General features: G+C 41.1%; 1 protein-coding gene across 1 annotated transcript; it reads left to right on the top strand.

The window, feature by feature from the left end:
• Positions 1-6,837: 6,837 nt before the first annotated feature.
• LOC133728332 (probable disease resistance protein At4g27220) lies at positions 6,838-16,581 on the top strand. The gene is made up of 3 exons (XM_062155749.1): positions 6,838-7,510; positions 7,612-10,494; positions 16,265-16,581. The coding sequence occupies exons 1-3, from the start codon at positions 6,996-6,998 to the stop codon at positions 16,344-16,346; spliced, it is 3,480 nt and encodes a 1,159-aa protein (XP_062011733.1). The 5' UTR covers positions 6,838-6,995; the 3' UTR covers positions 16,347-16,581.
• The last annotated feature ends 1,357 nt before the right edge of the window (positions 16,582-17,938 follow it).

Here is a 17,938-nt window from a genome sequence, read left to right as displayed (position 1 = left end):
TTGTAGATTATTTGGTCCGTTGTGCTTTTGATTTCTTCTGTAAAGCTATTGTCGAGTTTGTGTTTTATCAAATGCATTTGGGAAGTCAAACATGGCAGTCAAAGATGTCGGACTTAAATTGTCTGCATGTATTGTTGGTTGTGAGGTTGCTAATGAAACAGTGATCATTTCCTTTAATATTAAGATTATGAATTGATGCTATATATTTAACCATTTCAAAGGATAACCTGATTCGTGATGACAACAAGCTTATATTGCTGGCTTCCCTCAGTGATTCATTGGAGTATGTTGCAGAGTCTATTGAAAGGCAAGTTATCTCATCTGATTGCGGTCCTGAATTAATTCTGAATTGATTATGGGTTAGCAAGAAACTTGTTAGTTTAAAGAAGTATCAAGATCTTATTTCTAGGGCCTATGGTTTGATTATGTGGCAATCACTTGTCGTATATAAGACATATGGATTCTAGTTGTGCAAATGATATTACTGTCCCACAGTTTGGTTTTGAAAGATCACCTGTCTTCCAAACTGGGGTTTGCATTACGAGATGTAGATGCAAGTCCTTTTCTTTTGTCTTTTTCTGCAGCTTCTTGCATGTAGCAACTCATGTGTAGCGTGGCTTTTGATGTTGGAATATTGTATGCAGCTTCTTGAAATAAGTTGATGTTTTTCTTTGTGGTTGTAGATTATTCAATTGCAGAGAAGTTAATTTATTCTCTCAGTCAATTTTTTAAAGGTTTCCTTCCCTTGGCTTGTTAACTAACATTACATCACAGTGATGGCAGAAGTAGAAGAAAGAAAAGAGGAGCAACAGGAGCAGGCATTAGTAGTGGCCGAAGTGGGCAAGCAATCATAAATAGTCCAATAATCACTGATCCATTTCTAGCACATTTATGTTTTTGTCTCTGATGCAATGTAAGACAATAAATTGTCACTGATTCATGACTCTGTGGAACAATGACTAATACAAATATATCTTGGTGGATCCAATGTATTTTGAAGTTTAAAGTATGGGTTGAAGTACTGCTAGTTCATTTGATGGTTTGCATCAAATTTTATTTCCATTTGATCACTACTGTTCATTAGGTAAAATGGTTGTTTAAATGATCATACAACAAATTTCTCATATATCAGACAATGGTTTTTATCAAAAATTAAGTCTTCTAATTTACTCTCACACAACAGAAAGCACTAGACCTCCGTTGTCTGTCAAACTAAACAAACAACAGATTTAAACAAGTTCTATTGTCTGACAAGCTTAACAAACAACAGATTTAAACAAGTTCTGTTGTTTGACAAGGTTAACAAACAACGGATTTAAACAAGTTCTGTTGTCTGAAGGCAGCGCCTCAACTGCTGCGCAGCTGTGCATGGCATCTGCCGAGCCATCTGCCGACAATTATAACACATACCCGTTGTCTGTGTGTTTCTCAGACAACTGTGTTCCACCGTTGTCTGATTTTTCATCAGACAGCGGCTCACTCTACAACGGTGGGTCTCCAAATCCCACAACGGTTTTCTGCCGTTGTCTGATAACATTTTTGGTGTAGTGTGAGAAAGAGTTATAACCACTGTCTTTGTTGATAGTTTCCAAATTTTTGGATTTGGATTGAAACCAATGACGTTTATATGGTCAAATTTTTATGCTTACGAATGCTCTTAGTCTGTAGCCTACGAACGCTCTTAGTTCGTAAAAATCGATGCTCACGGACGCTCTTAGTCCGAAGATCACGAACGCTCTTAGTTCGTATATAGCGTGAATCTCCACGATTCCGCTTTTAGCAAATCGAACCCACGTTACAGAAAGGTGAGATCTAGAAGAAGGGAATTTGTAAGTCCCCGAAGAAAAATAAAAATAGATTTAAATTTCAAAAACGGGAACAACTTGTGAAAACTTACTCATGAATTTCGAAACTTGAAATTCTTAATACACGCGCGTGTTGATGCAGACGTGCTATCGATCCTGGGTCGGGGATTGCAAACTATCTTTCAATCCCTGCTGTGAGGCCGAGATGTGCAGGATTGCAACGTCGATTTGAAAAACTTGTTTCTTGAGAAAAGGTGGCAAGAAATTGCTAGGCTCGGCCGGAGGTGCTGCTTGCTTTGGCGGAAGAGTACAGGTCTCAAAACAACTTCGATAAGACTGATATTCAGAGGTCAGATAGAAGAGACAGAGACGAACAACTTTGATGAAGGAAGAATTTTGATCTGAGGTCCCGATCAAGACATTTTGGGGAGTGCAAGCAGGCTGATCTGCACAGGAACAAGCGTCCTGCTGTGCTGCAGGGGCAGCAGGCGTGCGGCGATGCTGCAGGGGCAGTAGGCGGCACACGGGTGTGTAAGGGCTGCAGGGGCAGCGTGCAGCGCAGGTGGGCAGCCGTGGCTAGGCTAGCTCGGGCTAGGTGCAACGGTGAAAAGGTGATGTTTAAGAGAATTTCGGTTTTTGGATTTTTGGTTTTTGTGGTTAGAACTCGTGCTGATAACGTGTTTAAGAATGAGAGTTTTGAGAGAGATTGATGAGAAAATTGTGTATTCAATATTGAGAATAGAAGCCCTATATATAGGGATTACAAAGTACATGTTCTAATGTTACAAGAAAAACTATTCCGAATAGGACTAGAAATTCTAGAACATTCTCTCCTATTACAATCATGAAACTAATCCTAGTTTGAATAGGCACACATAAGTCAATTTCCTTCAACACTCACTTATTTATTTCTGTTTTATTTAAAACTGGCTATTAGATTGTGGCAACCACGCGGAGAAAGGAAAGGATTCTTCAATTGGCTTTTAAATGTATATGTTTGCATAGACAGCTTCAGATTAACATTCTGGATAAATTGGAAACTGCATGCAAGAAATTTTAAATGTTCGTTCTTTATATGGAAATGATTGTTTGAGCTTGTATTGATAACAATTTTCATTCCTTGTAATGTTTCGGTCTTTGTATTGACATAATTGTATGAGTTCTTGATCTATATCATTAGTGATTGTTCAATTAGGCTATATTTCTTTTGTTGAAGGTTGTTTAAATTTGTCCGGTGGTGTCTGTTTTAGCTTTGCTAGTACCTCAAAACTCTAGTCTCGTTTCTCTTTTCAACGCTTTCTAGATTGCAAGAGAAAAAAAACGAACATAGAAGAACTCAGAATCCTTTACTATTAGTGCTTTAAATCCACATCTTTGCCTTGCCTTGTTACAATTCATGAATTCATCATACGTCTAATTATTCACTATAAAATTGTCGCAGAGCATCTCAGTCTTGTGACCAGTGAATTTCTCAATGTTTCTAGTCATTCAAATCAGTAATGCATAAATGATTTTTTCATGTCAAGTAGTTGCAATCAATGTTGGATGGTGGGTTATTTAGGTACGGGTTCATGGTACGCAGTATGTTAGTATGTTGGTACAAGAAAATTCGCTGATGACTTTCATTGACCAACGTACCTTTTGTAATTCCCACACCTATTAGTTTGGAAGTTTGGAGAGAGCCAATCCATAGCCCAAAATATAGAGCTAGGTTAGGGCACTGCCCATGAGCCTAGTGAATAGTGATAAAAAAAAGTTAATGATATCTTATCGGATCGACTTGCTAAGTGTATTTATAGTGTCGAGAAGGTCTTAGGTAGGGCTGCCACGTGGTGGGGCAGTGAGGCTCTCCAATCACTGCCTAGCAGGGGAGGTATTTTGGATATTTTATTTTACAAATTGAGGACAGTTTTGGAACAAGAAATTTTTTCTTTGAGTTTTAATTGGTGGGCCGCACTGCCCTACCACGTGGCAGCCCCTACCCAAGACTTTTTCTATAGTGTCTCAAACCATGTCTCTTGACCCAAGATATGCACCGCGACAATAGGCCCCACACCTAATGTTTCGAGCCCACGTGCCTCTCAAAGCTGGTTCTTAGGCAAGCTATTAATTGACGATAAAGGCGAGAATTTTTGGGCCTCGCACCTCGCTGGCTTTGCCTCCACAGCCCAAGTTCCTTAATTGCAGGTCCTAAGCCCGTTTGTTTCAGATATATGATAGTTGCATATAAATTGAGAGCATGGCAAATCATTTCAGGCATAGATAGAGCTTATGGGTTGTGCATGAGAGTGAGGGAGAAAAAAAAGTACTAAGTAGTGAGATATTATGTTGTTGAGTATTCTATGAATGAGGGTGTTGGCGTTCCAATAACCATATTTTATCTTTATTAGAAAGTAACATAAACGTCACAACTTCAAAATTGAATGATCGTGCCATGGTCATGTTTAGAAAGTAACGAGAAGTTACATCTAGTTGAAACAGACTTCTTCCGCTACTGTACAAAGCACTCCCCTTCCATGCAATGTATGATTCTGCAGTATTCTTTCTGCAACTGTCATTAAGTAAAGAGACGAATTGTAGAAATTAAATCACTTGATGTTCCAGTGCTAAAATTCAAATTCCCGCGTACGATTTCTAGAACAAAAATTGGACTTCCCGTTGAGACAGATCATGCAAAAGCTTGTTTCATATGCAACGACTGCATACAATGCCATTCAAATTAGCCAATGCTTTTAGTCAGTCAATACTTATGGTCTATGCCCGCTACCAGAGGTTCCCGGTTCCCCCCAACTTTTTGTTAGTCAATATTGGCCGAGGAAATTGAAGACTAAGATGGTATTCGCCGTATTTGAATGGCATTGTATTGGGTCATTGGTGGGTCCAATCGACCAAAGAAAAGGCCCAGTCTTTGTCACACACTCGGAAAGATCGCGCGCAGTAGGCATCGGAAGAAGTGAAGAACTGGGCGCTTCGAATATGGAGATTACCCCTTTGCCAAAAAAAAAAAAAGAATATGGAGATTACCCACTTCGCTCATTCTTGTGGTAAAGTCGAAACTTTTACTCTACTTGATTGCTGCTCTTCGATGAGTGGTTAATAGTTTGATTCGGTGATTTACTGATTGGGGTTAAATTTAATTTCAATTACAGTCACTCGTACAATGCCTATGCTTTGTGGTCTTCTCTTAGCTTTCAATATAATATTTTTTGGTTGGTATTTGCCTAGCTCATATTCTCATATTGCCATTGCTTCACTTTTTAATATGAGCTTTACAAATCCCAGGGCGTACTCTCGGATTTCCAAGTACCATTAATCATCAATTTCTTTCGGTTTCGCGAGCTTCAAATGCATTTTTTTCGATGAATTTGATTAAGGAATACAAAATAAAAATAAAAACAGTATGTCACTATCTTCAATTAACAAAATTTACGTGAAGTACATCACATAAATTTCCCAGACCAAGATGAAAATAACTGTGTAAGTAAGTGATAGATTTCAGAACGTAAACGAGTCTAGTGTGCTTGGGCAGTGTGTAAGAAAGTATCTAGAGCAAGGTGATTAGGGCAAGAAGTTTATGACAGAGCTATGATTTAAAAACAGAGGAGGTGAAAAAACAGAGGAAGGCTTTTTGACAGAGGAGTTATATTGCTCGATTGATTTAGGATAATTTAGATGTTTTAATGTGAATTAACTTTCAATAGTAACACTTGAACTAATACATTGTGGCTTGAATGTCTGAATTGGGACCAATGCGCTTCCTCCAGAGGTTAGCGTCAATATAATCTTTTGTTGAATGTCTTGTTTGGTCCAACAATGGAAAAATTGCTGAATTTAAACAAAACTAAAATAGAAAATTATAGCAATTTAATCCAGAAATGGCCGAGTGACTGAGGAGTTTTGTGTGCTATTAGTCGAGTTGGCCTAATTTAGATACCATGGAACTTTGTCATTGATAGGATTGGTTCTGATACACTCTTTCTTCTAGCTACGCACTGTAATGGTTTGGTTCCAATTGCGTGGTAGGTGTTCTGAAATGAAGTATGGAAAGAGAAAAATAAGTTTGGATTTCTTATAAGGTTAAACTTGAATAAGCAAGAGTCAGAGTCGGTATTCGTTCATTGCAATATGAAAAATTTGCATGGGCTGCAGCCCTCTTATAAGGTTTGTCCCTGAGTTTGTGTAATTTAGCTGATGCAATCTCTTGCTTTGATCTACAAATTGAAGTTTTACTAGCAGAGTGGGTGTTTAACTTTTCTTTTATATAACAAAGGACTTAGAATTAGGGACGAATATTTGGTGATGGTATTATGTTGCCATTTGGTTCCTCTATATGCTTATATTGGCATTGCTTGACTTCTTAATTTGATTTGTGCCTTGTATTACAATTCCAAGGTTGTACTTTTGTGTATATGTACTGTAAGAGCTGAAATCATATAGTAAATTTTCATTCCTCTGCAATGCACTTTATTTTCTAGTATAATGTCCAACTACAGTATTACTCAGCTCATAGCCTCATATGGCAATTGTAACTGCAGGCAGCAGTCACTTCAAATTATTCATAGAGACTTCTTTTTCCTAGTGTCATATCCTCTCATTTTTGAAAGTTGTTGTTTTTGTTCGAATCATTTTTGAAACCCTGTAGATACTAGACTGTAATATGAAGCGACCGGTTTATGAAGGTGTTGCCATTAATTAGAGATCTTCAGTCCTCCAGGAGCCTGGAAACGATAACTTGATATTGCAGTGCTACAATTCGACTCCCTCCTCCGCGACAGACCAAAAGCTTGTCCCATGTGCAACCTTCTGCAACATGACAATGCCAAATTGTGATTTAGCGGAGATTGGAATCATTAGTTGGCTGAGGAAGTCAAAGACAACGATGTGAAGCTTTCATTATATGCAATTGGAGAAAATGCACAGAAGTGTCTAGTATTAATGGCGCCTCTCAACGCGTAATGACTACGATTATTAATAAAAACAATCTTCTCTGAGTCTATTTTTCTGAAAAGTCTCCGAGTCTATTTTACCTATCAATATTAGTCCACTTGCTGCTCTCTCTTCTACCGACAGCCTTAGATCTGTCTCTTTTCCTTGCTCTTTTCCGTCATCTGTTCCTACCACTTCCTTCCGTCTTCTCGTCTTCAGTTCTTGTTATTTGGTTCTTCCTTGCTTGTTGGTTTTATTATTTTGATGGCCTTGAGCACCGAAAGAGCATCTGGATCTCGTCCTTCATCATCAGCTGAATCATCTGCTCCTCGGAGGAAGTATGATGTTTTTCTGAGTTTCAGGGGTGTAGACACTCGCAGGACTACTGCCTCCTCTATCTATCATGAATTGCAAAAAAGAGACATTAAAACGTTCATGGATGATACAGGGCTTGAAACAGGGGAGCCGATTTCTCCTAGTCTGCTAACAGCAATCAAAGAATCCTGTTCAGCGATCGTTGTCCTGTCACCAAACTATGCTTCTTCATCATGGTGTTTGCATGAACTGGCAATGATTATTGAATGCATGGAAGACAAGAACATGATAGTTCTCCCAATTTTTTACGGCATCGATCCCTCTGTTGTGAGATATCAGAAATCGAGTTTTGCAGAAGCGTTAACAAGACACGAAGAAAGGTTAGGGGTAGAGGCTGTGAATCGGTGGAGAGCTGCTTTAACAAAAGTTGCCAATCTCTCTGGGTTGGAATCCAAAAAATATGGGTAAGCATGATTAGACTACTTCAAAATTTAACATGAGTTATACTTATCTTCTGGATTTATATTTATCGATCTGATGATTATTTGACACTTCTTCCCTGTAGGTCTGATCAAGAACTTGTTAAAAAGATTGTGGAAACTGTGTGCAGTAAAGTGCGACCTATTAATATAGAGTGGGCAATGTGCACCGGAGATTTTGTTGCATTTGAAGCAACAAAACGAGCCATGGACAAGATAATGAAAACACTTCAACATGATGAGGTCACGACCATTGGAGTCTTCGGAATGGGAGGCGTGGGCAAGACAAGCATGGTGAAGCATGTCAGTGCACAGGCCCGGAAAATTGGGCTTTTTAATCGTGTGATTATGGCTGTTGTATCCCAAACACCCAACTTGAGAAATATACAAGGCACACTGGCCGATCTACTGGGCTTAAAATTGCAGGAGGAGACTAATGTTGGAAGAGCCACTAGAATAGTGGCGGAGATATTGAGAGGATATAAGATCCTGATAATCTTGGACGACATTTGGGAGAGAATAGAATTGTCTAGTATCGGAATACCGAACCATACAGAGCTTCAAAAGCGTGGTTCCAAAATCATATTCACCACTAGGAGATTGAATGTTTGCCATACCATGGAGAACCAAGCAAGCATTCCTCTCCGAGTTTTGTCAGAAGATGATGCTTGGGACCTGTTTGTGAAGAAAGCAAGGAAGTGTTTTGATGAGTCACCCCACTTTTATGATGTAGCGAGGACGGTAGCAAAAGAATGTGCTGGTCTCCCAGTTGCATTGGTAGCAGTTGCAAGGGCACTTGGAGATAAAGACTTACATGATTGGAGAGAAGCAGCTCGACGACTAAAGGCTGCTCAACCTGCCAACTATGAAGATGAGAGAGAGGTGTTCAGATGTATAAAGTTAAGCTATGATTACTTGAAACCTGATGATGACAACATTGCCAAGTCATTCTTCTTGCTTTGCTGTCTATTCCCTGAAGATTTTGATATCGATATCGAAGACTTGTTGGTGTATGCAATGGGGAAAGGTATATTTCAAGATGCCCACACAATACAAGAAGCCAGAGCCAAAGCCCATTCGGTGGTCAATTACCTGAAAGCTTCTAGCTTGCTTTTGGACGGTGCATACCCCGGATTCGTGAAGATGCATGATGTCATTCGAGATGTGGCCATATCAATTTCATCATCGGAAGATGGGCCACGATTTTTGGTTAAAGCTGGTTGTGAATTAAGGGATTGGCCAGCGATTAATATTGCACATGAAGGCTACTCTGCAATCTCGCTAATGAGGAATGAAATTCACGATCTTCCCAAAACGTTGGTATGTTCAAAACTCCAGATTTTATTACTACAGAGCAATAGTATAAATGAGATTCCAAACCCTTTCTTTCAAAGTCCCAATGAATTGAGGGTCTTAGATCTCAGTGAGACTAGTATTTCGTTTCTACCCTCATCATCAAGTCTTCTGACCAACCTCCAAGCTTTGTATTTAGATGAATGCAAGAGAATAGTTGATATATCCATGCTCGGAAAACTGAAGAACCTTCAGATTCTTAGTATGAAGAACCTTGACATTATTAATACGGGAGGAACTCGTCAAAATGCATTGCCGAAAGAAATAGGATGCTTAACCAAGCTTAAGATGTTGGATGTTACAGATGCATGTTTTGAAACAGTTCCATCTAAAGTGATATCAAACTTGAATGGATTAGAAGAATTGTACATGAAATGTGACTTTTGTGACTGGGGCAGTAGAATAGTTAAGGGCAGTTTATTTTCTTCTGTTTTTGGCACTGCCAAGAATGCTAGCTTTGATGAGTTAACAGGCTTATCACGCTTAAACAGTTTGAAAGTTCACATATCTGATGCAAAATGCTTGCCTCGACTGGTTAGGTTCAATCCCAATTGGGGCAACTTTGATATATGTATCAGCAGAAAAGAATTTATGAGACAGTCCTATTACGGACGCTTTTTCGAGAGGAAACAAACTGTCAAATCGGATCCACGCCAACATCTCTTTCAGTATGTGACTCTAAACACAAGCACGGAGAGTTTACCAGATTGGTTTATCGAGGTGGTGACAGAGAAAGCAAAGATACTGGAGTACATTGGGTACAGTGGCTTAGACGACATTATTGTGGAATACGACCATGGGAGATTACATGTGCTGAAGTGTCTTGCTGTAATTGAGTGCTGTATGTATGGAGAGTTGATGTATTCAAGAAGAAGGGTTCGAAATAACCCTGTGTTTGAGAGCTTGGAAGAGTTGTATCTAGAAGCGGTCCGTGACATGCGGCTGTTATGTGTTGGTGAGTTACCATCTGGGTCTCTGTGCAATCTAAAGTTGTTAAATGTGAGAAATTGCCTGGCATTGGAGGGTGCACTTTTACGGTCAAATTTGTTGAAAAGGCTACAAAATCTGGAAATACTACATTGTGAGAACACGGAGGAATCGAGAGAAACCAAATTGGAATATGTGTTTGATTTTGGAAGGATGGGAGATGAAAAAATTGACTTACCAAAGTTGAGAGAGATAACATTATGTTATCTTATGAGCCTAGATAGCATATGCAGCGATTATCATCTCGATGGGGTCTTCCGTAATCTTAATAGTTTGGTAATTCGTTGCTGCCGCAAACTGAAATATCTGTTCGAGTCCAATGTAGCTCAATCTTTTTTCCAATTGGAGCTCCTTTGGGTGGAGAAGTGCGCTGACTTGGTAACAGTTATTGAACCAAGCTGGGGAACAGAGATCAACGACCTAGTTTTTCCAAAATTGAAGGAAATATATTTGAATAGTCTTCCACATCTCACAGGGATCTACAGACAAAATAGGGTTATGTGCCCTTCATTGGAACACTTGTACGTGTACGGTTGCCCCGGACTTTCAAACCTCGCTGCTTCTGACTTCCAAAGCAAGAACCACGTCGAAGCCAATAATGAAGGACATTTTGCGATTATATTTGAAAGGTATGATCCTATATCCAAAGGTTCATTATTGTGCTGTTTCTTCTGTTCTGTTTTGTTCTCTCTTTTCTTTCATTTTCCCGTCGAACTTCATTCTCTTTTTCTTTTGTCTTCTTTTTCTCCATACTTTTCCAAAGACATATTTTATCGTGTTTGTTTTCATTTCTGTTCAATTTCAAACTTCGTACGGTACTTATCTTTTTTTTATTGGCAAAGTACGGTACTTATCTTTGTACATTGGTAATGTAATCATTCCTTTTATTTTCTTTTGGTAAGCAAATGACTGTCCGTGTATGATAGATCAGTGCAAAAAGATAAAATGTATACATAGAACATCAACACCTCGCATCTTGGGTCATCTCCAACTCTGTTAGCTCCCAATAATTATTATCCATGTAAATACTAAAGATTATTATTTTGACTACTTGCAATACTTAAAAGGCTATAAATTTAAGGGAAAATTTCGCAAACAGTACACCAAGTAAAGGCCACTAATAATTTTTATACATAAAGTTCCAAACCAAACATTTCAGTACACGAAATCTGAAACTCGACCCACTATCAGTACACGACGTCAATTTTTGACACCAAAATGTCCATTATGCCCACAGTTCTTTTTTTTTTAATAAATTTTTTTTCTGTTATTTTTTTTCCTTCATTTTTTCTGTTATTTTTTTTTCCTTCGTTTTTATCTCTTTCTTCTTCCTTCTTCCTTCTTCCGGGCTCACTCCCTCGCTTCCAACGCCGCCCTTGCCCTCCAATTGGTGAGATTTATGGTCCTACAGCTTATATTTGTAACTCAGCCAATATTTAGTCATGTGAAAAGAAAGAAAGAGATAAAAACGAAGGAAGAAAAAAAAATAACAGAAAAAAAGAAGAAAAAAAAATAACAGAAAAAACGAAGGAAAAAAAAATAACAGAAAAAAAAATTTATTAAAAAAAAAAGAACTGAGGGCATAATAGACATTTTGGTGTCAAAAATTGACGACGTGTACTGATAGTGGGTCGAGTTTCAGATTTCGTGTACCGAAATGTTTGGTTTGGAACTTTATGTATAAGAATTATTAGTGGCATTTACTTGGTGTACTGTTTGTGAAATTTTCCCTAAATTTAAATACTAAATATTTTATTATTTTTTATTATGCTTTTCAAATATATAGTATCATTTAATTATAATACTATTTCTAATGTTATATAGTTATTCTTTTGATGAAATCTTACTAATTTTTGGATATGATAGTGTCACGTGTCGCTTTATAAGCAATTGTTCATATTCTTCATTAGATTTTATATCCTCTTATACTTAAAAAAAATGTGAGAAATTATAACAAGATGATATGGGTACTTATGAGAATGATTTTGTTATTTTTTTTGTTTTTTAATTGGACATCATCTAGTGTTAACGTTAGTGATCCGTGGGATCTCTAGTTAGCATCAAAGAGAGAGAGAGAGAGGGAGACACAAGAAGTATAGTGGTTCGCCTCCGCATGAGCGGGAGACTACGTCCACTTGAATGTTTAACTATGTGTGTTGAGCCTTGCGGCCCAAGGGGATTACAAGAGATGTAATCGGATGTTGTTTAAGTGGGAGGAGGCATTCCTTTATAGATGAAGGAATGCCTCTCCTTTACATTCTTTTCGATGTGGGATGAGATTATCACTATTCTAGTATAGAAAAGCCATGTTTGTGGAGGCATCTTGGCAAGGGCGGGAACGTGGCTTCCCGGCGACGGATTTGCCACTTCCGGATACCGTGGCGTAGCTTGAACATAGGGCTTCACGATGCATGTCTCGGTTAGGCCTCACCATGGCTTGTGGGTGTCCCAAAGAGGGCGTTACTTATGCTTGGTGAGATAGCAAATACTCCATATTGTTGGAGGTATGTACAAGTCCCCGAAGTCCCCAAGTAAGAGGAGCTTCTTGGTTGGGGAGTTATAAACAAGATGTCACCAAGCATAAGTGACCGGGCGGTACGGAGCCCCTACAAGTCCCCGAACTCCGTAAGCAAGAAGGGACTCGTCTAACTTGCACAAGAAAGACAAAACAACAGGCATACGTAGAATGCTCGTTGCATTGGGCGACAAATGTGAGTTGTGTGGATATGCGTTGGCATATATAAACGTATGGGGTGCGTGACACATGTTGATGCATATACGCGTATGGTCGTGTGAGCGTATGGATTGCATATGATAAATGTAAGTTGCATGAGCGGTGCGAAGGTAAGCGTTTGTAATCCGTGAATGATGAATATGTGAACGCTTTGTGTTTGTGTGGTTGTCGGTCGCATTAATGGAACGCGAAAAGAATTCAATTTGTCGCAAGTGACAAATGGTAGAAGAATTCAATGTTTCATTAACGTGTGGTGTGTCGAGTAGGTATGAGCGGAAAGCTCGTGAGCGGGAAACTCGGGGTTGCCGGGAAGGCATGAGCGGGAAGCTCAATGGGTGCCGGGAAGGCATGAGCGGAAGCTCAATGGGTGCCGGGAAGGCATGAGCGGAAGCTCAATGGGTTGCCTGGAAGGCATGAGCGGGAAGCTCAATGGTTGCCGGGAAGGCATGAGCGGAAGCTCAATGGGTTGCCGGGAAGGCATGAGCGGAAGCTCAATGGGTGCCGGGAAGGCATGAGCGGAAGCTCAATGGGTTGCCGGGAAGGCATGAGCGGAAGCTCAATGGGTGCCGGGAAGGCATGAGCGGAAGCTCAATGGGTTGCCGGGAAGGCATGAGCGGAAGCTCAATGGGTTGCCGGGAAGGCATGAGCGGGAAGCTCAATGGTTGCCGGGAAGGCATGAGCGGAAGCTCAATGGGTGCCGGGAAGGCATGAGCGGAAGCTCGTCCATCTAGAATTGGTCCGAGCGGACGCTTTTGCCCTTTTGGGTGGGCCCTTGCTAGGCCCGCCAGGGAGTCCCCGACTCCCCAGCCACGACGGACCTCCGGATGGTCGGTAAATTGGTTGTTGAGGGGGAGCTGCACGGAGCAGAGGGTGTTGGGTAGCGATCCCAATCTTTGGTACCCAAGCGTCGGGGTTAACTGCCGGATCAATGGCTGCCGTAGGCTGTGTTAACTAGTCCCTTGCTGCAATGCCGCGTAGCGGTCATTGTTATTATGAGGCGTTGCCTTACCGCTTGGCAGTTGGTCGTAGACCATAGACTCGTAAAGTTTGTATCTGCATGAAAAAATGACAAACACATAGAGCAAGTACTAATATGTTGTTCGAGTGAGTTGCAATGAAAATAGAAGCATGGCATATGTGTATAGCATGTACTTGTAGTAAAGGTGCTAATAACATTTTGTAGGCATGCTTAAGGGTCATGGAGACATGTATAGACATGGCAATAGCTCTAATTGCGAGAGCGTAAAAGATAAGATATAGTGACTTATCTTATGCCGATTTGGAGGCTAGCGGAATTGGCCAAGCATGACGGTCCATTGCTTGTGGTGGATAAAGTACTCCGATAATGTCCGTCAACTCGTAGTTGCGGTTGAATGCTCGATAGAAATAATTGAATTTCTTTTAAGACAAAATGGGTGATTAATATGTGGATTTATAAAATCGACACCAATAATTTGCATGTGTACTTTGATAAAATTGTGAGCAAAGTGTACAAGCAAATGTTGTGTTTGATGACAATTAACATGAATATAGTGGGTCATTCCCGGCACCCATTGACCCACCGGCGGAGGATGCCAGCGGTGGTTGGCTTTCGCATCTAGCGGTGGTTGGCTTTCGCATCTAGCGGAGCATGACCGACGGAGCAGTGTTGATGCCCAGCTGAGGAGCTCCGGCGAAGGATTCTAGCGAAGGCTAGCGGAGGAACTTGTTGGCTGACCGACCTGGGATGGTTGAAAGGCTAGCGGTGCCGCCGAGTTTGGGCAGCGGAGCGGGTCAGCGGAGCTCCGGGGCAGCCGTGGAGTTGGTCAGCGGAACAGTCGTGCTGAAGAGCTAGCCGGCGGCGGAGCCTTGCTGGCGGAGGATGCAACGAAGGAGGAGAAGAAGAGTCGGGCGGAGCTGTTCCCAGCGGAGCACCGGAGCTGCAGAGCTCGGGGCTGGTGAGCGGAAGTCCCCGGCGTGGGGTAGTGCAGCGGAGGTTGCTGCAGTTGGCGGTTGTGCTACGGTGACAGCTGACGATACTGAGCGGAGGATACCTCCGCTGATCCGTGGAGCGGAGCGGAGCTATGGCCATGGTGGTTTTTGTCGGCGGTGCCACAAGAAGTAAGGCTAAAAGCTGGTGGTGCCTCATGGGTGCTTGGCGGAGGTTTTGCTCAGCGGAGGAGCAAGTGCAGCAGCGTAGCGGAGCGGAGGTGATGAATGCAAATGGAATGGGTGCCCAGAGGAGATCTCTGGGTGTCCAGTGTGACTCATCAAAATTTTTTTATTTTTTTTTTATTTTTTAAGTTACCGCCCAAGATGGGTAACATTTGCCGCTGATCTTGGCATAGGGGCTGGACGCCCAAGTTGCTCCAATTTTTTTTGAAGGTTCAGCGTTGACCAACCTTGTCAGCGTTGACCAACCTTGTCAGCGTTGACCAGATGTTGACCGGACCCTGATGGGCTGACCGCCTCCGCCGGGCGTTGACCAACCATCTCCAGCGTTGAACAAGCATTGACCGGCCCCAATTTGATGTTGAACGAGCGTTGACTCGACACTTTCGGGTCAAAGTTCGTGGTAGGTGACGAAGCCTTTGTGTGTCGGCTTCCCACAGACGGCGCCAATGTTAACGTTAGTGATCCGTGGGATCTCTAGTTAGCATCAAAGAGAGAGAGATAGAGAGAGAGAGAGGGAGACACAAGAAGTATAGTGGTTCGCCTCCGCATGAGCGGGAGACTACGTCCACTTGAATGTTTAACTATGTGTGTTGAGCCTTGCGGCCCAAGGGGATTACAAGAGATGTAATCGGATGTTGTTTAAGTGGGAGGAGACATTCCTTTATAGATGAAGGAATGCCTCTCCTTTACATTCTCTTCGATGTGGGATGAGATTATCACTATTCTAGTATAGAAAAGCCATGTTTGTGGAGGCATCTTGGCAAGGGCGGGAACGTGGCTTCCCGGCGACGGATTTGCCACTTCCGGATACCGTGGCGTAGCTTGAACATAGGGCTTCACGATGCATGTCTCGGTTGGGCCTCACCATGGCTTGTGGGTGTCCCAAAGAGGGCGTTACTTATGCTTGGTGAGATAGCAAATACTCCATATTGTTGGAGGTATGTACATCTAGCATCCTTAAGTGTTGGATTTCAACGGCGATTAATCTTAGCCCTCCATATTTTTTGAAAAAATCTCATCTGTTTTGTGTGTCCCATAAGTTGATGGTTCCACTCCATCAGTTGAGTGGAACCCACCAAGGGTTAAATGTAACTGAGCCCTTGGCTCTTTAGCCCATCAAATTTGTTATTAGTATAGCTTGACTCTTCTACTGGAGATGGAAAATACAGGTTCAAGGGGTTAAAACTTAAAAGTAGCCCAAAGCCCCTTGGCTAGAGATGGACTTAGTGAATTTGATTTGTTTTGTGAAAGTCTAGAAATACAAATTACAGGTAAAAGCGTGTATTCAAAAGAAATTGAGAAAAAAGACTGCGTTACAAATATTTATATATTTATGTGTTAATTTATATTTTGACTTGATTTATATAATTCTGATTTGTTTTTGCATTAATTTTTTATGGTTGATTATAACTTATTATAATCATTAGATAAGTGTACTGTATGTAATTTATTGAGACACTCATTATATTGCTCACTGATTTTCTTCTATTTTATTTCAAACTGGCTCTCAGATTGTTCCACCGTCAATTCAATCCAGAAGAGTTTCCTCAGTTCTTCTCCAAAAAAGAAAGTGATTTCTCAACTGGCTCTTAAATGTAATGCGTAGTATACATTGTGTAGATTATCATATGCAGAGACAATTTCTATTGATATGGGAAACTGCATATGATTAAGAACTTCTAGATGTTCTTGTAATGATAATAATCCTCATTCCTCAGTGTCCATAGTTGCTATTTGTTAAATATGAGCTCTTGATCTGTCTCAGTTAAGGCTGTTATATTAGTCATAGTTCTTTCAATAGAGGTTGCTTGATTATTCATGTTTTCTTCTGTTGGAGGAGTTCAAATATGTCCCCTTGTCTCTGTTTTGGCTTTTGCTAGTTTCTCAAGAATCTGGCCAAGAATACAAAAGAATAACTTAACATACTTTACGTACTGGTTTAAATACAGATGCTTTCTCTGTTTCAACTCATCTTGATGTGTCTAGTTTATTCTTAATCATAACGTTTATGCAGAGCATCTGTCTCTTTTTTATTGGTGAATTTGAAGAGACATAGAAACTTGTTTAGAGTCATTCATATGTACGTAGCAACTCATGAACATGAACTAGACTGATGAACTGATCTTTTGGAGAAATGGAAGTGTCACGGGCCGACTTCATATGCAGCGGAATTAACTGGTGAGGCGCCAAGGTTTCCCTAGACTGAGGTCAGCCTATCTTCCCTTCTGCCTGGATACTCCATTTTCGTTTCCCTCAGTGTGTTTCTCTTGCCAGTTAGACCCTCTAAATATAGCCCCATTCTTTGTGGAGTTTACTAATGAAAGCTAGTCACTCTTGAGTCTCACATCTTGTGACTTACCGATCGCTTCCCGGTATCATGGTTGTCTTCTAAGACACTAGCCCAACCGATAGGCTTTCATGTCATCTCGGCTTCTGCCAGTCCATTGTTGATCCTTGTGCATCCTGCACATCGATAGCAAGTAGCATGACAGTGCGCCAAGACCTAATTGGCTTTCACATTCCCTCGTTGGGTCATTCATTAGTAGCATGCACAACTCATTCGCCTTGTGGGCATCACTTACACAACCCACTCGGCTCATGGGTAACACATGCCCACATATTCAAGCCTTGAGCGACTTACTGTTAAGCCATCTTGTTCTTGTGACCTTCCCTTCTATCGAGGTTAACAATATTCTCTTCTTAGTGTTCGTCCTGGCTCTAAGGCCGGCTCTCGCCCGAAGGCCAATCCTCAAGTGGGCATGTCATCTCACATGTTGGCACGCTGTTCGAGTGAGTAACTCACCCTCGATGCCCCTTTCGACCTTTCTTTAGTCTAGCACAGAGTCACTCGTTCCTTGCTTGATGTCATCACTTTCCTTAGGGCAGGGTGAACCTAAACTCCTGCCCATGTTGCTTATTTCGTGGCCAATGAACACCACAGGGTCCCGATATCTACCATAAGCCCACATATTTGTCTAACATCGATGGTATAAGGATCGCCCACATATGAAACTTGCCCTCGTCGCTGACCTGCAATATCTACTTTTCAGCCGATACTGTCCACGAGACTTCCTAACTCAAGGAAACATATGATGTTCCTTTCTAACGACTTATGCCCGGCCCCTGCACAGTTTTACATTGTTATTTCTTTTCAACCTCAAATAAACTCCGATTGGCCTATGATT

Source organism: Rosa rugosa, chromosome 2 (genome assembly GCF_958449725.1).
Source record: "Rosa rugosa chromosome 2, drRosRugo1.1, whole genome shotgun sequence".
Classification (NCBI taxonomy): domain Eukaryota; kingdom Viridiplantae; phylum Streptophyta; class Magnoliopsida; order Rosales; family Rosaceae; genus Rosa; species Rosa rugosa.
This window is presented reverse-complemented; position numbering and strand designations above follow the sequence as displayed.